Source organism: Ambystoma mexicanum, chromosome 6q (assembly GCF_040938575.1).
Source record: "Ambystoma mexicanum isolate Mex_15411 chromosome 6q, UKY_AmexF1_1, whole genome shotgun sequence".
Taxonomy (NCBI): Eukaryota; Metazoa; Chordata; class Amphibia; order Caudata; family Ambystomatidae; genus Ambystoma; species Ambystoma mexicanum.
The window spans coordinates 380613203-380636915 of NC_090937.1; the positions used below are offsets into that span (position 1 = coordinate 380613203).

Below are 23713 nucleotides of genomic sequence, written 5' to 3' on the forward strand. Positions count from 1 at the left end.
CATGTCCCCTATGGCCAACATGACCCCAGCAGTATGTTTCTCTAATGCATTAATCCACTTCCCTGCCCCTGGAGTCAGCAAAGTGAGTGTTTACATCAAATTATTCCGGGCCGTTTGTGAGCACAGGTCATGATACACCCTTTCCTGACCCTTCTGGACCAGCGGAAATTGTGTCACATCTGCTTTTACTGGGAACTCCCCCATCTCTCTCCTACTACTCATTACGGCCATGCGAGTACCACAGCGTGTCCTGAGACCCCATTGTGTACTCTGTCACTGGAATGGGCGGTGGGGCTGCTAATCCCTGTTGTCCCAGCTCAACATCCGATTTTCATTCATATTAGTTTCCCTCTCCTGTTATCACATCCCCATTTGGCACATAAGCATACTCTGCACTACAGTAAGGTGCTGGTTCCCATTTTTCCTGCTCAAATCCTGTACCCATAGCAATACTTCCATCCTCCAGATCCACGTTGACCTAAGAACTTGCCATGCCTCCACCTTCCTTCCTCTACGTCTTTTGCCTGTCTTTTCACTTCTTCCCGTTCTTCACTTCTCCGCTGTCTTAACAGCACTACCTCTTCTTCCGCGAGCCTCAGCGATTCTTCCACTGCCATTTGCAGCCTACCCTGTAGCCTAACGGGAGAAAGCATACTCTCTCCTCATTTATCTACTCTTCTGGTTGCAGGTCTCATACCCCCTGTCTTTTCTCTCTCTCTTTCTCTCTCTTTCTCTTTCTCTTTCTCTTTCTCTTTCTCTTTCTCTTTCTCTTTCTCTTTCTCTTTCTCTTTCTCTCTCTCCTCCACCCTCAATCACTCTGCTGGCCTGGCCTTCGGGGAAGTTATTCCTTTTCCGCTCTGTTCTCATCCTTTATACCGCCCTAACCATTGAAGGAATTATCCTTCCACTGTCCTCAATATCCCATCTGTTAAGAATCATAGGTGATGGGGGTGTTAACTGTGTCTGTCTCACAACCACTGCAGTGGCCGCTGGAGAAAATGAAGGTTCGAACTCAGGATCTGTGTACCCCTCTGTGGGCGATAAAGGGTAGTACCCAATGGGGGCCGTGCGGAAGGAATTCCTGCACCCTTCCCTTCTCGACCCTTCCTCTAAAGAATTGACAATATGGGCCTTCCCACTTCTCTCATACATCCTTCATAGCTCTAAGATGTTTAACCGCTTCTCTAACTTCGATCCCTTCTGCATTGCGACTAAAAAAGTGTACAGGTTTTCCAAAACCCCCCTATCATAGGTCACCTGAGTAGGCCAAGAACTGAGCATTTTACCCTTAGTTTCCCGCAGCCATTCCTGATGGTACATCTTTAACTGATAGCCAAGAAATACCTGAGACAAATGATTCAGTGGAGTCTCCATACTCCAACCAAAACAATTTCACTTCAAAATAAATGACTTTAAACACAAGCCGAAACTGCGGCAAATAATTTCAATCCAAGGAACCCCTTTTTTCCCTTTCCTGCTTTCTTAGTTTTTCTCCACAATCACTCAACTTGCTTCGGCTATTCACTTTAATTACACTTCTCACTCTTACACAAAAGACAGTGTCTTTATCCAAAAAACACACTCCGGCCAATATCTCCAAGATATGTCATTCACTCGAGCAAAGAAGGAGCACAGTGTTTTTCACTATAACAGCGCTGCTCTCGCTCTCTTCATCACTAGTACGATATTCTCAACTGCAATACCGTCTTTCCATGACGACAGGAAACTTCCCTTCACTACTTTGACTAACCAAGAACAGCGAGTCAAGGGCTCCGTCCGCACAGTCAGTACAAAATGAAGGGTGCCTGGGGTATACTTAGGAAAGATATCTACAGGTGGACTTACCATAAGAGGCCATCTCACCCTTAGGCGAGGGCTTCAGACAATCGAACCAAAGGGTATCGGGGCAAACCTCACAATGGACATGTTGGTTCGGGATACCACCTCACACGTCTAAAATAACAAACTAGGTAAAAATATATACAAATGACTTGCAACATAAAACAGTTCACTCACTCCTTCAAAGGGTTCACCCTTTCAATCCCCTTAACCTTGTCTAATCTCTGCGCACACACACTCTGATTCTATCCTTACCAAACCCCTTAAATAAATGAAAAACCCTCTTTCCCCTATTACCCCCTTGCTTTACCCGCCAATGCTGCACTCGCGTGAAAATGAACCTCAAAGCGCTCTGAAGAGGTGCCTCTTCAATTTGCACTGCACAGCTGGACCACGGTACCACACCTCCGGGGAACACACAGGCATCTAACCAATTTGGCCCCTATGGACCGCTCCTTTTATTGTGAATGAAAGACTGGTCCCGGCAGAGAAGTGCTGCAGCCGAGTTGTGCGTAAAGGAAGCACCCAACGTCTCGGAACGGCCTGGGCTCCTACCTGGCTCACCAAATGTGTGGATGGACATCTAATCACCTTAACCCAAAGCAGGCCCACCACTTAAGAAGCGAGTGCACGTTTGTCCGTGAAGCAATTGTATTGTGCAACCAGCCAGGAGGAACTAAATGACGCTCTAGAGTCAAACTAACCCGAGTCTCTCCGAACCTCACACGTTTCCACATTTTATACATTTGGCAATAGTTAAACACTCCCACATATTGTATTACAGGTCCTCTCTCCCACACATGATTGGTCAAACCTATACAACAGAAATTCATGTATATTCTTCTCGAATACCCACATTCTCATTGGTCACTTTGGTTAACTACCATCATCAGATCACATCCGTAGCACACACCCCTTCTGTGCTAGGCCATGACATCATCACATAATTACACATTCACATACAAACATAATTCATTGCAAGTCCCAGCTGGCCTGGGACCTTTTAACCCCGGACGTGATGCACATAGTTTGCAAGAACACTTCAAAGGGAACCTGTTTATTCTCCCCCCCTCCTCATATTGTTAGAACTGGCAATATCTATCTCACCCTCCCAGACTTGCTGGCGTCCTTGGAACACTATAATCTAAACAACTCAACTCAACGTGCATGGCCTCCGGACACAACCTGAGAAAATAATTGAAACCCATAAAGTGTTTGTCAATTCTGCTCTTGGTCGCCCTTGCACCGAGCTTATTGCTCAGTTAAGAACAAATGGCCGGATTCCCCTGGAAAATAAATAACAAGCTCCCATGCACTTAAAAAGATTGCATCTCCTTTCCGCAATGCTGCCAAGTCGTAAAACCCTGGGCCTGCCCTTAACTGACCATCTCACATTGTTATAGCTGCATCTGCCTTAAATTCTTGCCAAACCCAGGTCATTCAGATTTCACCACGCATAACCCTGGTTGCCGGGTTGGCCTAAACTATGTAAGAGCACCCGGCATATAGAATTGTACATATCCACCATGTACCTCAAACAGATGTCCCTTGAGACCCATGCATGTTTTAAAACTCCTGCGTCCTCTTCACAGTGTTTTCTTCGTGGCAAGTCCCCTTTCTCGCATGCACATCAAGAAGCTCCTTGTTGCCCAGCTTCTAGGCACTTCATGGCACACCAGACCAATATTATATTTATATTTCATCGTTGATTTTGATATATATCATGCTGCGCGCATGCAATCTAAAGTGTCAATTTAAAAGCAAAGTAACACTAACAGTACACATATCCCGTTCCATGAACTATGCTAAATACATGTAAAACTGCAACATCGTGTTAATATTGCCGTTCTGCTCAGTCACCAACATGGCCCGTGTAATGTGAACCCCTCTACCTGGACATATAATGGCATTGCCTGGCAAACGCCCCGCTTATATATGTGCACAAGTCACAACTATTGGCTATGTCATTGCTTATTTCTAACAGGACTTCAGTGCAAGGTATGAATGGGAGGAGACACGCAATGCTTCTAAATCATGTGACTTAAGGCACACATAGGATATTTTTTTAACACCAGTAGCGCATTTAAAGCTGCAATTAAGCCTTTAGCTTCCAGACAACTGTTCAGAAATAATACTGGCAGCCCTGTATAGCACAAGGTTTGTTCTTACTACTTGCTAGAGGTCACTAAAAGATCTGAGGAGGATGTGTTTTAGACTGGGTGGGGCAGGTATTGAGTGGGCAAGGCCTTGGGGATCAGCATGGCCATGAGCAGTCACTGGATGGGTAAATTACCAATCACCCTTCTCCATGTGCATCCCTCCTAACCTCCCATCACCCTCCCTTCTGTACTCCAAAGCAATAGTTTCAGCTTTAATAACAACCAAAATATCGGTCCTACTAGCAGAATGCCTCAACTCCTCCAAGATTCTCCTACTCTGCTAGGACAGGGGCATTCTGTTCAAACCTCTAAACTAGAGCATCACCAACACTCTGCATGAACAGCCCCCGCTAATGCAGTAGAGCAGCACAGCCACACTTGTGGCCCCCTTAAACCTCTTTGTATCCAGTAACCTACCAGATCCATATACACAGGTTCCACCTCCAAGATGAAAATCAACTAATTTTGTTAGCTGAAGTGCCTGTCAGCAGTGAGACTAGACTAGGTATCCCTTATAGTCTCTGTTGATTGACTTACCCATATCGCCCTTTTTGATTGCCATCAGAGCAAACGGGCAGGCTCATACACAGGACTACAAATTGCTCCCATTTCGGATGATTTGATATTGACGATGTCCCTGCTACAATTCTCTATTCCATTTCTTCTTATCCAAGTAGCTTTCTGTAGGGTGCAGTCTCACTGGACAAGTCAAGCCTCAGGCCGGTTTTCAGAGTACCACAAATGGTGTCCTGTTCAAGGTTGCCTGAGATAGGGATCAGTATTTGTGTATCATCAGCAAAGTTAGTATATATTACTCCCATTGCGTCGAATGCTGCAAATAGTAATTTAGTATATGCATTGTAAAGGGTTGGGGATAGGCACCAGCCTTGAGGAACTCCTAACGGGACCGTGATAGGGTCTGCTGAAACGTCTCCTATGTCTACTCTGGATGTGTGGTTTGAGAGGAATGATTTAATCCAGGCAGTGGCATCCTTGGAGAAATGGAAGTTATTTGCTAAAGTTAGACAAAGTTGGTTGTGATCAACTAAATCGAAGGCGGCAGAGCGGTCCAGTAATAGCAGATCCATCTGTTTTTTTAGATTCAGCAATGCTGTCTCTGTGCTTTGCCCGGGGCGGAAGCTTGATTGACTTTCTCCTAGCAATTGGTTATTTTCGAGGTGAGATTGGACTTGGCTGTAGGCCATTTTATCTATGATTTTGAGTATGAAGGGTACTGTGGTGATGGGTCTATAGTTGGTGGGGATGGCGGGATCTAGGGATGGTTTCTTCAGTAGAGGGGTAACCCAAGCTTCCTTGATATTAGTTGGGATGGAATTGGTGGCAAAAGAGGCGTGAACAAAGTTAGTAATAATGGGTACTAGGGTCAGCGCGCAACTAGTTTGGCGGGAAAGTTGTCTCCTTTACATTTGGATGGTTTGAGAGCGGATATTGTCTTTAGTACTTGGTCAGAGGACACTGGGGTGAACAAATTCTGGTAGGTTTGTTTTTGGGACCAAAGCTAGGGGCGGTGCTGGCTCTGAAGTGATTGCTAGTGTTTTTATTTGCAAGTCAATTTTGTTTTAGAGTATTTATTTTAGCGGCAAGAGCATCTTGGATGGTGGTGCACCAGGCTTTGCTTATTATGGCTGTATTGGGAGGAAGGACAGGTGTTTCCAATTCTTTGATGGTGGCAAATAGTTCTTTGCTATTAGAAGTGGCGTTGGAAATACACAGATTTGATGAATTCGCTTTCTGGGTATATATTACCTGCTCATAGGATTTGGCTACTGAGCGGGCAGTTCTTTTGTCAGTAATGGTGTTAGAATTTCAGGGGTGAGCTTCCTCATGTTTCTCATCAGGGTAGGTAAAGTAGTGATTGCCACTGTGGATGGGTTCTTTGTTGTAATGATGTTGAATCGGATGAGGAAATTATCAGTCCATGACATTTCTTGGTTGTCTTCAAGGAGTGCTGTGGTATTCAATGTTAGGATCCAATCAAGGATTCATACTTTTACATGAGTTGGGGCATTGGCAATTAGTTTAAATTGCATTTCTAGAAATGTGTTGTAAAAGGCTGTTGCTTTGAGGTCGGAGTGATCGTTGTAGCCCAGATTGATGTCTCCTAGGAGGATACATTTAGTATTGGGTTTGAGTAGGGGGGGAAATGAGCAAGGGAAGTTCTGTGTCTGGGTTGTTGGTGGAGCTGGGGGCTCTGTACACTATTAAGAAGCTAAGGGTGATTTTTGGGTCTATAGCTTGCTTGAGGGCTAAGAGTTTGTTTCCTGGCAGAGTGTCAGTTTTGCATTCTCTGAACTATAGTGTGGTTTTGGAGATGATGGCAACACCGCCTCCGGTGGCCTCCTGGTGATCTGATCGAAGTACTGTTTAGATTAGTGTTATCGCTAGTGTGAGTAGTGGGCCTGAGGCTGGGTGTAGCCAGGTTTCAGTTATTACTAGGAAGTCCAGTTTATGTTCTAGGATAAGGTCGTGTAAATCAATGGCGTGTGCGCCTAATGATCTAACATTGAGTAACGCACCTTTTAAAGGTCCAGTGATTGGTTAGGGGTGGCTAGGTTGGGTTATCTGTAGTGCTGGGATCGGTGGGGTGAGGCTTTGCAATTTCTGGTGAGTGTGCTTATGTGTGGGTGTTGGTCACTTGATGGCTGGCTAGGTCTTTGCACACATAGGAAATAGTAATGTGACTAGTGGTGCGGGAGGAGCGTCTTTTATTTTTTAAGGTTCCTCGTACAGGTCTGGTACGTGGGAAATGAGAGTAGGTTCTAGAAGAAAGTCAGTGGTGGCGGGCGTTGCCTAAGATAGTTGTGGAGGTTTGTGTTATGGGGGGTGATAAGTGGTGTTGGGGGTGAATGCTGGCATGTAAGGCAGAAATGGTGTGGGGCATGGTTGTGGATAGTGTCTAGTGCAAAGTAGGCGTGCCATCCCGGTATCTAATTGGATGAAGGCACCATTGGAGCAAGGTCTGAGATTGTTGCTTTTTGTATTCGGATGGATGGGCATGGTGCGTTGGCAGTGATATGTGGCGGCTATAATGTTGTTGGTGAGCTTGTTTTGATGTGTGGCAAATGGTAGTAGTTGTAATAGGCATAAGTGCACAGAGCGTTATGCCTGTGCTTATGGTAGTTCTGTGCAGTATTGGGCTGGTTATTTCTAATGGCATAGTTATTCGATCTAGGCTGGGCTCTAGTGTTGGCAGTAGGTAGGTAGGCAGGCATGAAATATGGAACAAACATAATAGAGCACCAAATATAATAAATACACTAAGCAGATCTAGGTAGTACAATGAATACAACTGTTGGAAGCAGCGCCAAAGAATATCCTGGCAAAAAACATAAAGGTCTAGGAGAGATGGTCAGCACCTCCGTCGTGGAATGGGGTTTAGTATGTAATCAACAAATAACTGCATACCTTAACAGGGAGTTCTTAGGGCAATGACTTCATTGGTCTGGCAATAGTGTAAGTATAATACAACAATGGAGTTTTGCAAGCATTTAAATACTGAACTAAGCGGGGCATGGAATTAGCAAACTTGCATAAATAACATTTTGAGCAATTATGCGGGCCATGCACAATAGAATAAAGGTTTGTGGTGGCCGCAGGGCAGTGCTCTCATTATGTTATTGAGAGCTATGTATAATAGAATGGTTACTTCCACTGGACACTGAGAGGGGAGCTTGGGGAAATAAAGTAACTTGGCATTACCATCACACGCAGAGGTAGTGATGTGCTTACCAGCAATCTGATAAGAAAATCCAATGGGCTGATAAACTGGAACACTGGTCAAACCTGAACTGAGAGACTGGTCAAGAGTTGATGCCATTCAGGTGATCTCCCTCTCAAGATATTTGTACCTCTTTCATAATCTTTATATTTATATAGCACCTACTATTATTGCCACTGAGGTTCTGGTTGGCTTTCTTCAGGTCTGACTGAATGGTAGAGATAGATGAGCCAATCACCCATGCTAACTGGCTCACTTATCTGGTAGGGTCGGCCCAAACCCTGCAGGTTTCATATATGCAGCGTCACATCATCAGCTTAACAATACTGGTTACCTGTAGAAGTATACAATTTAGGCCTTTTACGCGAGTATACTTGTTGGAGATGTAACCACTCAGAAGCAACTCTTTTGCATTTGTTGGAACCTCGTTAGTGGATTGAGGCCTACTAGAAAGCAATTGACCACCTACTCGCCAAAATTTGAAATACTGACATTAAGCTGCCACTGAAAGCATTCAGCTTAATGACCTATTCTCATTATGACCGAATTCAAAGACCAAAGGTTCTGAATGACATGGGGGCTAATGTTAGCTGACAGTCATGGAAATCTTAATGACTCCCTAACAAGCGTGTGGCCTTGCCTCCAGAGAGATTGTTGAAATCTGCTTCCATGTCCTTCATGATGTAAGACAAAGTCTGGATTGACTTCTTCTTACCACATGATGACTGATCATGTTGACGGTAAAATTGTGTTATCTCTCAAATTCACACCTCTCAGATTCCTGCTTTCACTACGTGTAGTTTGCCATGCTTAGTCAGTGGGCTCAACCAGTGCCCTGCACTCATGTTTTCTTAAAGTCTTGTGTCTTGTAGTCCTCATGAATGATGTGTACGCCTCTTTTATTTCACTATTGTGTTCCCAGCCCCAATGCATCAATATTGACACAACTTCAAAGATGTACTCCACGAAAATCCAATAAACATCATTGTTTAAAAAAAAAAAGGCTGAAGGTAGAAGAGAATATGCCAGCAGAAAAGCACACTCGTATTCATGGCAACTCAGATATGGAAATCAAATCCCAACATTTTTCCACTTTTTGCAGTTTAATCACAGAAATGTTAAAGGGACTACACAAGGACAATGTATACACAATCTGTACCTGTCATTTAATGGAACGTATATACTATTTGCAATTAAAAGTCTGCAAATGATGAACCTGTGACCACTGAGACGCATCAGGAAGGCCCTATATGATTTAAAGTCCTCAAAACAAACCTTAATTGAGGAGATACAAAAATGTGATCATATTACTGGTTAGGATGTCAACCAGTCTCAAATGGAAAAATTGAGCTGCAACTATTTATAATGGGTTATACAGAAAGAGCAAAATAAGATATTTCAGAGTACATTTATTTTTAAAACTGAGATGCATTTAATGAGCACTATGATAGTATTTTAAGAGTCAAAATGATGTTCGGCTATTGGCAAACTGGGTCGATACTGGTTAACCAAAAGATTTAAAATGGTTAAGTCTTATTTTTACAGAAGTATCAATTTTTCTTTGTAAACATACTATGATTTATGTAAATCTTGCCTACATATACATTTCAACATATTAATCTCAGTTAAAACTTACATAGCCAACCTAGTTACATTTTGAAATTCGGCCAGTATCCTATAGTTCAGCACATTATGCAGTTGTTGCCCTATAGTTCACTTAATTTGTGGAGAAACGATCTTTAGGCAAGACTTTTTATTTGATATTACTTCAATCCTGGTGAAGGAGGGATTTGACAAAGGTAATGAAATCACAAGCAGCTTCATATGGCTGAAGACGGCAACAAGAATACGCTAAAAAGAAAAGGTATGAGCTGACTTTAAAAAAAAAAATGAAGACTTTGGGTGGGGATGTGGCCAGGATGATGGACAAGTGAAAGCAAGATGCCCCTGGTCTGCCACTTACACCCTGTAAACTGTATAAATCGGACAATGATATGGAAGCCTTGACCCCTGGGGTATCCACTTGAGAAGTCATTTGGAGCAGTGGTGGTGTTGTTGGAAGGCTGCTGCTGGATCTGTTAACACCTTGTATGTTCATAATGTTATTCCAGATAGGAAAACCTTCTGAACTTTGGCCTTATAAATGCAAGATCAGTTAGCGAAAATCAGTCAACATTTCCAATGTACTTAAAGATCTTGAAATTGTCCTGCTCTGATTAGTCAAACCGTGTACTACTGAAGTCGAATTGATAGACTGCCTTATCCCAACATGATATACAATTCTAGTGAATAACAGATGCAGAAAACCAGGGAATGAAGGGTAGCCATCATTAGTACTGAATTCCAACAAACTACAGACTTTTCCCACAACCCACCTAAGACATTCAAAACCGGTTATGCAAATGCAGGATGGAGAACATTCTCAAGCATGGGGTCTGGCATGTATTCACATGCTCATGAATATTCTCTGTCGTCCGCATGTGAATTACTCGGTTTATTCCCCGTCGCCAGGCTGGGAATCCTTGGGAAAAGAAAAAAGTTTCACTTAAACTATTTCTCATCTAAACCAATCACTGTCCTCTGAGTCATACTGCCCCCATCCAATGACAGTCCTCTCCCTAAGCTCCACCCCACCTCTTCAGATTTTTACAGCTCGCTACAGTGTTGGGAGTCCTCACGTTCCTCTCTGAGCTATTTTTGTGCATTTTCGAGTTTTCCATAGAAAATTGTCTAATTTTGACACATTGTTTTTGACCGAAGGGCAGCTACCGGCAGCGGGGGCCCTCTGTCGGCGAAGATCTTCATCCACCGAAGTTTTGAGAAGGCCCAGCCTTCAGCCTACTTCGCGCCTTTCGGCCATGTCCAAAGAGAAGGAGGGCAGAAGCCTTTTCAAACTTTGCAGGAAGTGTGGGTTAAGGAACATATTCGTAGAAGATAAACATCATAAAAGCCTATATTGCCTGCATCAGGACCACGATGAGGAGGGGTTCGAGGTGTGCTGTGGTTTCTCATAGAAAACCAAGAAAGATCGCTACAGCAGGCTGGTAGCATGGCTCAAATTGAGTAAAGGTCTCTGACCCAGCCTCCAGGCACAGTCATGCCTCACGAGGACCGCCGTTTCCAGGAGTGAACTCCCTCCAGGAGAAGGTCGAGATCCTATGAGGACACCCCGCTTGCGGGGGTTCAAGAGAAGGCCAAGCTCTGCGATGCTTGTCCCACTGGGTTCGCCGCTGATGCGGTTCCCAAGTCGGGCAGAGCGTAACTGCCATCATCCTCCACGGTGAGCCTGCCGGCGAAGGGGGCCTCTTCTAATAGAAAGTCCCTGACGAGGGTGACGATCTGCCTGATGACTACTATACAGACCACAAAGGAGGAGGAGACCCGGAGGGCGGTGAGCCTTCATCGCCTGCACGCAAGAGGCGGTGCATCTGTCCGGCCCCTACACTACACCTCTGGTCCCTTTAACCCCACAACCCAGAGATGTGTCGGTAGATATTCCGATGACTCTACACACACTGGCCACAGAGATCCAGCACAGACTGCCCCCAAAACCGGGGCCTGCTCCACCACAGAACCCTCAGGATCCTCCGAAGTGGAGCCCTCCTTGTCAGAAAGAGGAAATCTAAGGATGCGGCTGGCATCGGCGTTACCCGATCCCTCTGCTTCCACATCGCGACCTGACTCCACCCGGAACTCCGGACTGCACACAGGCACAGACACAGCTGCTACGGCTATGGGCACCGATGAAGAAGACTACTATGTGCCAGCTGACGGGGAAACACCACACACAGACGAGCCCCAAAGGGCCTCCACGCCGGATGAAGTTGGATCCTTTCATTCCATGCTGTCCAGGGCCTCTGACTTTTTTCAGTTAGTGCCTGAGGAAACTAAAAAAGAAGGGTTCCTGTACCATTGGTGCAAGCCATCATGTCCGTTCCCTTCCTGGATGATATCTGGGAGGAGGGGTAGACGCTAATAAAGAACCAGCGTACCAGATTCGGCTCTGAGGTGCTTGAGATCTCAACCTTCGCCCGACTTGGTGGTCTCGGCCACAGTCAGGAAGCGCTCTGCGAACCCATCGTCTGCGTCCATGGTGTATCCGCACCAGAAGGGGAAGAAACTGGACGCAATGTGCAAGAGAATAATCTATATGGGGGCCTTCATGTTCAAGGCATCTAATGCCCTAGCCATTTTGTCCCGGCAACTAAGGTACCTATTCCGGACTTCCTGCCCGAGGACAAGAAGGTCGAGACACTGGACCTGTTTCAGGAGGGGGGATGGAGAGGTGGCCTCGGACCACGCCATTACAGTGGCAGTGGACATTGCAGACACAGGATTCCGCCAAATGGGGAACGGTGTGTCCCTTCGTCGACAAGGGTGCTTGAAGGCCACCAACGTCGCCCAGAATGTTCAGGCTAAAGTGCTGGATATGCTGTTAGACTGTGAAACCTCTTTGGCAAGGCCGTTGATGAGTCTCTGCAAACCATAAAGACCGACCAATGGCACGATCCCTGGGAACCCTCCAACAACATCGTCTTTTCGTTTATCCAGAGGAAAACCCAGCAGATCCTCCATGGGATATACTAACCCGTACTGGCAGCCTTGCCGCTCCGCCACTCAAGAAGCATGCAGGGGTCGTTCTCAGGCTTATGCCAGTGGAGTGCAGCATCATGCTGCCCACAGGGCAGGACCTGACCCCCAAACAGGCCTGAACCAGCTGTGGTCTCAGGCCCGCACTTATGCACCCCCAGTGGGAGGCCGGCTGGCTAAGTTCATCAGCGCGTGGTAGAAGATAACCACAGACAGATGGGTGTTGGATGCTCTCAAATAGGGGTCCACTTTGGAGTTCCAATGCATCTGTCCTCCTATTCCACTTGTGCCTCGACAGGAACAACATAGGCCACAGCTTCTGCAAGAAGTGCATGCCATGTTACAGAAGGGGGTGATGGAACCTGTTCCCCAGCAGATACTTTCTGGTTCGAAGGAGGAGGTTGGAGGCCAATCCTGGATCTGCGTCGTCCCAAAAAGTACTTAAAGTTCCAGAAGTTCAGGATGGATTTTAGGTCCGTGGATCTGGAGGACTCCCACTTCCACATTCACAAGAAGCCCCGCAAATTCCTACGATTCGTAGTCTGGGAACGGCACTATTAATTCAAGGTGCTTCCCTTCGGCCTAAAATCGTCTCCAAGGGTCTTCACAAAGTGCTTGGCTCTGGTGGCGGTGCATCTTTATTTGCAGGCACACGAGGACCGTACGTCTGCTGACCGAGTTGGGTTTCTCCATAAACTATCCGAAGTCCTGCTTGACGCCATCTCAAAATGTGTTGTTTCTGGTGGCCCGGCTCAACAGTGACGTGTTGGCGTCCCCATCGTAGGAGAGGGTGGTGGCCATCCAGGGGAAAGTACAGCGCTCCTCATCGGTGCATACTGCCACTGGTGCAGGCCTTCAAGTTGCTGCTAGGCATGATGTCCTCCTTCATCAACCTCTCCTGCCTCTGCAGACTACAGATGAGACCTCCAGGAGTTCCTGGCTGCGAGTTGGATGCAAGTATCGGGAACCTTTGTGGACAGAATCACCCTCATCGGTGATACGGTTGTGGGGCGTACGATGGGATCTCGTCCAGGGGACTCCATTTCAAGTACTGCCTTACCAGGAGACACTCACCACTGACACCTCTCTAGAAGGCTGGGGAGCCCACACCAGGCATATGCACGCCAGAGGCCTCTGGCTGCGGGTAGAAAAGGACCTCCACATCAACGTCCTGAAACTTCAAGCCGTATTCTGTGCCCTCAAGTCTTTTCTGTCGTCATTGAGGGGCAAGGTGGTGAGGACTTTCACGGACGACACCACCACCATGTTCTACATCCGGAAGCAATGGGGTACCCACTCACCGGCCCTCTCCAAGGAGGCCCAAGATCCATGGTGCTGGGTCATTCATCAGGACATGTTCCTCTTCCCTTTTTCACGTGGCGAGCGTCAAGAACACCATTGCGGACTTACTCAGCAGGGAGTTACATTCTTGCTACGAGTGGGAGCTTAATCAGGACCAGGTGGACCTTCTGTTCGACAAATGGTACCAACCCCAGAAATTCACCAGCAGGTTCCCTCAAGCCGAGGAGAATGGGGACGTGCTTTCATTCCTGTGGGAGGGACTGATCCTGTACACTTTCTGTCCATTTCCACTCCTGCTATGGGTGATCAACACACTGAGACAGTACCATTGCAGGATGATACTAGTCGCCCCGGCGTGGCCGTGACAAATCTGGTACCCGGACCTTTTGCGCCTGTCAGTGGCTCTATCCATCAAGCTACCGCTTCTCCCGGACCTTCTCGCCAGAGAGGGAGGTGCAATTCTGTAGTACAACCCAGAGCTGCTGAACCTCAAAGCTTGGATTCTGCAGCCCTAGATTTTGGACCTTATGCTTTACCAGCGGAATGTAAGGACATCCTGGCCAGGGCCAGAGCCTCCTCAACATTAAAGTGCAATGGACATAAGTGGAAATGCTTCTCCTTGTGGTGCCGGACACAGAAGATTGCTCCTCTGCATGTCACGGCCTGCAGCTTCTGCCATACCTGTTTTACTTGGCCAAAGCTGGGCTGGCACACCCCTCTATCAAAATACACCTGACCGCCATATCCTGGTGGACCATGACACCGGGTAGGCCCTCCCTGTGGTCACACAGACTTGTCAAAGTTCCTCAAGGGCCTCTTCAGAACTTTCTCCAGTGAAGGCACCAGCTCGGGAACTCAATGTGCTCTTAACTCAACTCATGGGGTCTCCCTTTGAACCGATCCATCAAGCCTCGCTGAAGTTCATCTCATGGAAGATGGCTTTACTCGTGGCTAGCAATGCCCAGGCGGGTCGGGGAGATCCAGGCCCTGTCTTTCAAGCAGCCGTACCGGTCCTTCCATGCTACCAAGGTGGTACTGCGTACACATCCCACCTTTATGCCAAAGGTACTGTCGGAATTCCACCTCCACGAACCTTTGGTGTTACCGGTCTTCTTTCCAAATCAGTTGTCATTTGCTGGACGTTGCTTGTGCCTTGAAGTTTTATGTGGCACCGTCAAAGAGTTTTTGGAAGACTTATCAGTTGTTCAATACATTTGGGACCTGTAAATCACAGGCCTTGTCGAAGGCTTCCATCTCCACGTGGCTCTCTGACTGCATCATGCACTGTCATCGGCTGGTGGACAGGATTCCAGGTCGGCCGAGAGCCCATTCCACCAGAGCCATCGCAGCAATGACTTCTTTTCTCTCTATTGTGCCCCTGCTCGACGTCTGCAGGGCCGCTACATGAAGGTTCCACGCACAACTTCACATGGTTCTACAGCATCGACAGGGATTCTTGGGAGGAGTCCCATGTCGACCAAGCGGTGTTACGCAACCTGTTCACTTGAGGTGCATCTGTTCCGGGGTTAAGTGTCGTTCCCACCTCCCGTAGTTGTGTATTGGTACTGCTATGTATTCTTTATTCATGAGCATGTGAATCCATTCCAGACCCATGCTGGAGAAGGGTTAAGTTACTTACCTGTAACTCTTGTTCTCCAGGATGGGTCTAGCATGGATTCACATGCCATCCCTCCCTCATTCCCCTCTGCGACTCTTCTTGGTTCATGCTGCCACTTTAGATGCTTATCACATCTGAAGATGGCCACCCGGGGTGGAGCTTAGGGAGACAATTGTCATTGGATGGGGGCCGTATGACCCAGAGGACAGCGATTGGTTTAGAGGAGAAATAGTTTTCAAGCAAAAGTGAAACTGTTTTTTCTTTTACCGAGGAGTCCCAGCATGACAACGGGGAATATTCATGAGCATGTGAATCCATGCCAGAACCATGCTGGAGAATAAGAGTTACAGGTAAGTAACTTAACCCATACATTCCTAGTGGTTAGCCTTGCTCCGGGGCATAGCTCAGAACCTATTAACTACATATTTCTACAGATAACAGCTAATTTCAGTGGTAAATTAATAATTCAACCTGCAAACAATCTTAGATAAAATCATTTTTATAGTGCATGTTGACCTCTTGTGAGGTATTCAGATAGACTGACTGCAAACAGTCCTCTGAATTTGCATACAGGGTTCCCGCGTTGGATCACTGAAGCCCCAACCCATGAAGATAGATATGCAGTGGATTTCATTTTCATCCTTCACATTCTGCTTAACTCCTTCCCCCAATGCCCACTAATGCTCCCTCATACATTCAGCCATTTTGTTCTGACCATCTCCTCACAGGGCTAACCTGATCAAGGCAACCTCACTAGTTAGGAAATTGCGGCAACACACAATGTAACCACTGCATCCATGAATGGATCACTAAAGATAACTTTGCTGGCAACCTTTAGCAACTTATATAGTCTGACCCAAAACATAAAAATTCCTGCAATGGCAACCTTTGTTAAGTATGAGAAATTGATGGGAACACAAAAACCTAAAATGGAAAAAGCGTTGGTTAAAAATGAGCTTTTTTTCAAACTGGCAAATTCGGATTTCTGACCTGCAACCCTCCCAGATGTTTGCTGGGGTCTAGGAATGTAAGGAAGTAGATGCAGCTTGCCGTCCCTTTTCTTGGGCATGGCTTCAACGTGCCTAGGCTCACCCTGAGATCATAAAATCCAAGATATACCCCCAGCCGCAGTCATCACCTTTCTCCCGCTGTCTCTCCTTTTGGTACTGCACCCCATAGAATACAGTTGAGACCTGCGATATATTAAGTCCAATTGTAGGGGTCAAAATTAAGATTTCATGTGTAGGGCCTAAAATTAGCTCATGGGTAGGGAGTATCGGCTGGTAGGCAGGAGCTACCCCTAGAGACCCAGGAGCTTTTATATATATAATGTTGCAAATTTAACTTTCACATGAGGTGTCCACTTTACCTTTTCCTTCATTGTGTACAACCCATGCTGCTTTAAATGTCTTCTAGATGTGTCTAATGCTTTTTTATAGACATTCCCAAATACAGAAAGTTAATGTCACATAGGTATGTTTGTATGACACCAGTTGGCATGGGGAGCCAAAGGTATCTCCTGGTAGTTGTTGGTGTCAAGGATCTCCAGAGCTAGAAGCACATAGAACCACATAGCTCCTCCACCTTTTCCTTCCCATGCCTTCCTGAGCATTGTATCCATCCCTCGCCCTCATCCCAACTATCTACCTGTCTTTGCTCCTCCCTACTACTACTGAATGCTCATACTCCGTGTTGCCTCTCTGACAGGCAAAAAGCACTAAGTTAAATGGAGCTCACCAAGCCTTATTAAACAATTCACTAGCAGATCAACTAGTTACCTTCCTCTAGAAATTGTTGAATTGATTTGGTGTAGCATTAAAAGCCATATCTGATGCACGTTCAGACTGAACGGACTTCTAAATTATGCTCTTTCAACTGTCAGCACAGGAGAGCTAGTAAAGGCAGTCAAAACTATAAAAGTGACATCTAAACCTTGCCACCCCTTTCACTCCTTGTTCACTAAAGAGAATAATGAAACCTTGATACACTTCATAGATGATTTCATTGACACTTCTTTTGAGTCTGGAAGGATTCCCACCCTCCTAAAGAAAACAACCATCATTGCCTTGCTTAAGAAGCTGAAGGTTTGATCTCTCCTTTCCTGTGAACTTCCACCCATCTTCAACCTTTATTACTTTGCAAAGACATTGGAGAAGATGGTGACCAAACGGTTGCAAATGTATACACTGGCTAATGCTTTCTAAAATTTCCTCTTGTCAGATTTTCGAGACCTAAATGGGATGGAATCTTTCCTTCTTGATACGAGAGGTCTTCCTTAGCGCACAGGAAAATAATAAACCTTATGCCATTTATGCCACCCTGGATTGCACCACACACATTTGTTGCTCTATGGAGCTATGGGTATTAATGCTGTGCACTCCGCTAATTGCCTGCAATGTCACTAGACTCAGGTAAAATCAGACTCTTCATGTATACATCTCTAGGGTGCCTCATGGTCAAGCCTTGTCTTTATAGTTTGACAATTCTTATGACGACATTAGTATCTATCATTGACCTACTCAATTGTTTCGAATTATCCACGTATGACACTCGGGTGGTGTTCAACCTGGGAGAAAGAGCCATGGATGTCTTTGTGCTTCGTTATTGCATTTAACATGCCTTGAATTGGACGATTCAAAATCTGGAATTAGGTTGTCTTTTTCCTTTTCGTAACCTGAATCTCGGCAATGCCTGCACCAGTGAAAGAGGCCAGAAACAAGAGGGTGATGATTCAGTTTAGAATGAACCTTCCATCCTCAAGTCAATGAATTTGCATGCAAGTCTCACTTCTGTCTCCATCTGCCTTCCCACTATTAGACATGCAGCATAACATTGAAGAAATGATGGCCCATGACTGGTCTAGTATGGACTTTTGCAAAAAGTGGTTTATATGTCTAGAAAACCCCTCACAACCTACACCTATTTCCAAACAGATTGACTGTGGGACTTCGACTAAAAGACCATGTAACACCAGGACCTATTGGCTCTGGGTCGAGCAGAGAATATCCTTCAAGGTTGTTAGTATAATGCACTGAACCGACTAGGGAAAGGGGCCATAATGCACTGAGCGGACTAGGGAAAGGGGCCTTTGTAGCAGAAGGAATGAGCTAATAAATACATCCATTAAATGAAATAAATGTCAGCACAATAAGTGGTGTTGTGTGCAGTGGCCTAGACAATATCAAAGAAACATGGTTGTCTGAGTCTTAACATTGGAACTTTTTTTTTTATTTGTTTTGGCTTAGGCCTTTACAAAAATAATACAAAATTGTTAGTATAAAACACCTAAAAATTACATTAAATTTCATTACCTTCCCCCAACCCTGCCATTGGAACTTTTATTAACTGAAAATCAGGAGAGCGCTGAAATTGAACTGTTCAAATCCACATTCACACCTAACATGAGGCCTGGATGAGCATTGGATCCAGCCTTCGAGGTAAGTGGTCTGTTGTACATCTTACAATTAGGCAAATACTCTGAAAACAAAACAGAAAGTGATGGTATGCACGTGTCTGCACCATGTGGCTTCCAGCCCTACTTTGCCGAGCATGAGAAGATAATGCTTTAGAGGAGCTGGGCCTAAAAGGTCAAACACACACTTTTTCATGTATGGTAATTACTGGACACAAAGAAATTGGGTTACTATTTTAATTCATAAACCAATATTTTTGGTGTAATGCCTACTTCCCTAAAAACACATAGATCCGCTGACCACGTCACAGATGGCTCTAAGTGCTCCAATACTGTGAAAGGGTTCAAGAGTTTCTATTGTTGCGGAATCTATGGCCGTCCCTCATCTTGTATAGCACCTCCTCCCTATCCCAGGAGTCCCCACCCACGGGTTAGTAAATACTGATTGCTAGCCCCTACTTTCTAAGATCTTACTTCAGCTAGAAGTGAAGACCTGATCTGTCCCTACTATCTCCAGTTGTTGGTGTTCTAAAGGGTTTCTGGGATTGTGCCCTACAGACCGATAATCTGCCCGACTCAGTCTCCTTTCTTTCTTGCCCCCATTTTCCTTTCCTTCTCTGCAAGTCTCGCTACTCGCCTTCTCCAACTCCACCTGCCCCTCCGATGATTCTGACTTTTTCTAGGCCTTGCTTCCACCCTTTGATGTCACCACTGGCTCTACGACAATACTACTTGCTGCTCCCTCCTCCACTCTGCTGCTCCCTCCTCCACTCTGCTGCTCCCTCCTCCACACTACTACTTCTCCTCCCAACTACTACTCGCACACTACTTTCAGGCACGCAAACACTTCACATGCACATCCTATGCTTCCTTTTTTAGCTTCACTTATTGCACTCTCGCACACACTCACAAAGCAGTACCCGTACACTCACTAACCAATACCTCACCATCTCCAGAAATCTCTTCCACACTTGGCTTCTCCTTCCCTCCTTCCTCCTGCTGGTCTCTTGGTCTGTTACCCCCCCCCCTCCTCCTCTGACCTGACCCAAACAACCCATCCCTTTATGCTTCCTGTTAACCACTTGATTCTGCCCCCTTTCTACCATGGGTCCCCTTTCCCTGACCAATTTGATCCAGTTTTCCCCACGTGGCAGGTGTTAAAATAAGGAAAAGTATTAAATTGTGGGCCAAGCCCCTTCTGTTTTTCCCACACGGGCCTGTCGCAAGACCATGATGGCGGCCCAGAAAGTCCTGTGTCCAAGTTCGTGTTAGTGGGGCATGGTTTAAGTGCACCCAAAGTAAAAGTAGTCTGTGGCAGGGTCCACACCCCCTTCCCTTATTCTGTGGTGGTCTAGAGTGGTAGCTGTGGCCTCAGTGGTGGCTGCTAGGGAGTGTAGCACGGTCGGCCTTCCTGCCATGTAAGTGTGTTTCCTTCCCTGCTGTCTCTCTTTCTGCCTGCTTTCAGGCGACATATTGTGGTCGGTGGGAGCTGCACTAGGATTGCTCTCAATTGGCTGGCTATTGGTCTCTTCTAACTTGCGTGGAGAGTGTGGTGCTGGATGATGGTCCCCTCTCTATTAGTCCTGTCTGCTGTTCTGGTTGGATACATTGTTCCTAGAAAGAGCACACACTGGCAAGCGTGTTGCTTAGGAGGTATGGTGCGAGTAAAAAGGTGTACTGCACAAATACATGCTGGCATAAAGGGGGGGCAGGATTTGGGGCTAGGGGGCCCTTCAACTGCCACCATCTTCAGGGTTGGGCATGGTTCTGGATTTCTCCCTGGCAGGCCTCCCACCCTCTGCTGAGAGGGGTTCCCGGACCCTCTTAACAAAGCTGGGGTACTACTCTTGTTACAACAGTGCTTTATTCCTTTCTGAAAAATTCTTATATGCCCAACTTCCAAAAGTAGGGAGTGAAATACTTCCAGGTCAAATGCTGATGAAATCCATGCTATGTGCTGTTTAGTAACCACAATTGTCTGTGTCTTGATCTTACCAAGTGTGATTTCGTACTATTGTGAAATGGTTATGTCGGTTTCTGGGTGGTGGAACTACCACTCCATGCTGGTAGTGTTTGGCCACTAGACTTGTTGAAAGTGGAATTGAGAGGCACAAGGAATTTTCAACTAGGTCAAGGTTAAAATGTTTAGGTCAAATTTAAATTCCACATATTTTGTGTTTTGTCAAAGTTCTGTATTTTTGGAAATTGATGAGCATTAGTGAAGGGATGGATTTAAATGATGCTGACTTTCTACTCCATCCTATCACTTGTATTACTTTCAATTTTACTTAGTACAACATTAAATGCCCTATATTCCTGTATGCATTTCCTATTTGCGTGTTTTATGTGAATCTGATTTCTGTACAACGTTCCTCTTTGGTAATATACGTTGAAAATAAATATTTTTCATTTGTTTACTCCCACATAGGATGGCACAAGCTTGAACCAGAGAATCCTTTGTTTACTCCCAGTCCCCTGCTCAATAAGCTTGTGGAGGAAAAGAAGCTTGGCAGAAAAACTGGAGAGGGATTTTACAAATATAACTGAACCTTGAATTTTATTGAGACTGCCGACACATTGCTGAACGAGTACACTTTTTGCATACTGTGCGTTTGGTCCAATTAAGCCAATTTCAATGTAATCCAAGCCAATTAGCAATTATTTACATAATTAATTGTGACTTTTATAGCAGTGTGCCAATCGTCTTGCTTTATAAAAAGTTATTCACCTTGGTGCCTTGCAGCAGAAATTACTTAATTTAAGTTGAAGACACGTTTGTACAAATGAAATTACTACTTTGATTTTGTAAAGAAAAAAATAAATATGAAAACAATCCTGCCATTTTCTGAAAAAAAACTTAACCAACATATGTATTGATACTGAAAGTTAAAACAAATTAAATGTATTGTTTGTCGTTGTGTACCATGGGTTGGCCTAAAGATAGTTTATTACAAATGGCGGATAAAATGACAATGCCGTTTGCTGAATAAAACCATTACTACATGAGGGCCAAAATTTGATTGGTGTCTGGGTAAATGTGCAATTAAAGATACTATTGCATTTTAAACATTTAAAGGAATGTTCTTTTTCTACTTTTATCTGATGAATGGAAAGATTCAGAGGGCATTTGCGGGTGTGGAGAGTTTACCAGCAAAGGTTATACAGACCCTGGAGTTCCTCTGTATTGGAAGGAAGTATTTCTTTAGCGGTGCTATCAAAGGGGGGGAAGGAGGGGAAATCCCACAGTGCAGTGTCCTGGGGGAATGAAGAGGTAGGAGGCTTGGTCTATACAAATATGGTGGGTGCAGTATTGTTAGTCCAACCTTCTTTGTTGAGCGTTTTGTGTCTGTTATATATACAGGGTCTGCAGTAGCGACCCTGTTATGGTTAAGATGCTCATCCCATAGGAAGACCAGTTTTTGGGTGGCTGATCTCTTTAGCGCCGTTGCAAAGCATTATGCAACCAACTCTGAATTGTTTTTGCAACGTTTTATGCGATTTTGTCAAGGGAGGGCGCAAAACGTCTGTATTCCAGATAGACATGAATGTTATTTTCTTTAAAATCACGGCTACAGCCCAATGCGCAGGACGGATTTGCACCAAACTTGTGTGAGGAGCAGCGGCTTAGTCCTGAGAGCGTGCTTTTGCAAATTTGGGGTTAATCCATTCAGTAGGGTTTTTTTTTTCAATGCAGGTCAAATAAATGAGTGAAATCTCCTTCTGGTCTGTGGACTCACTTCCTGGTACGGTGCCTGAGCCAATCACGAAGCCGCGTAATGTGTGCGGATATCGTATTCGCGAGATGATTAGTCAATTAAAAAAGTGAGCTGCATCAAAATGTTTAGAACAGATGCCATTTTGGATTCATGAACTGTGCCCGTAGTCCACGAACATTGTAGTAAAAACATATTCAAAAACACAACATTGCACTTGTCAAACAAATTAAACAATCTCTTGGCATGTGAAGGTTGATGAGGATGGGATGGGATATCTCCAGAAAAAGCCAGAAATCCAGTGTTTTTTGTTCTCCGATGTCCATGAACATCTGAGATGTCTGGGTACATTGCTGTGATGTTCGCGAACTTGACAAATGTTTGAAGACAGCCATGCATATGTGTGCATTACAGGCTGAGAGAAGAGCAGTTATTAGACGTATAACTTTGGTGCCATTCGATGTAACTGCCCAAAACTTTGAAGTAAAAATATAGACGCAACTTTAAATGTTGTTGCATAAATTGGTGTGGTTTTGTCGAGAGGGGGCAAAATGTTTGGATGGCTTTATGACTTCTGACTCACTGGATGGATTTGGTTGTCATGAGCGCCCCAAACTGGAAATTCTGGGAAAATGTGTTAAAAGATGAGTTATTGAGAAAACAAAAATGCACTGTTTTTGACCTAGTGCCGTTCATTTCCCCCTATTAGAAAAAGTGCATAGATTGAACACCTGTAGCAGAAATGAACACCTGCGGCACAAAACCTGCTGGACAGATGTGTACCAAATAAGAAACCCCTTGGGCACCAAGTATTGCAGATAATTCTGTTACTAGTTGGCGGGGTAAATCCGTTTGTCGTTTTTTAAATATTCAAAGGAGAAGGGGTGCACCCTGTTCCCCAAAAACATTTGCAGCAGAGGGCTTTTCAGAAATGGAGGAGGAAAAGGGATGCAATCACATCAGGCTAGAGGTGGGGAGAGGAAAAGAGGGACACCATGGGAAGTTGGGGAGCCAGATGCGGGTATCAAACCTTCGGCTTATCAGGGGAACCTAGCAATATTACTTTGGCAATACCCCAAGATGGGCTCAGAAAAGAAACTGTTTCATATGAACCGAAGAGTGATGGGGATAATGGGAAAGGGTCAGGGAGGGAAAAAGCTATTGAGGGTTTTGGGGTGTGGGGGCAACAAAAGAGTAGGAGAACACATGGTTGAGTGTCTTTGAGGACGGGGAAGACTTTTTACATTTTTTTGTTTTATCCATTATCACTTGAGTCGACTAACGGCTAATCAGAAATTATTTCTGGAAAATGGTCACGGGACTACAGAGTGGAATAAATAT

General features: G+C 45.2%; 1 protein-coding gene across 1 annotated transcript in view; it reads left to right on the plus strand.

Annotated features, from left to right (window-relative positions):
• The window catches only part of HADH (hydroxyacyl-CoA dehydrogenase), a 525417-nt gene extending 503683 nt beyond the window's left edge, over positions 1 to 21734 (plus strand). The window contains exon 8 of the mRNA XM_069630865.1: positions 21088 to 21734. Within this exon, the coding sequence (XP_069486966.1) occupies positions 21088 to 21206 (119 nt within the window). The 3' untranslated portion in view covers positions 21207 to 21734. The remainder of the gene's footprint in view (positions 1 to 21087) is intronic.
• The last annotated feature ends 1979 nt before the right edge of the window (positions 21735 to 23713 follow it).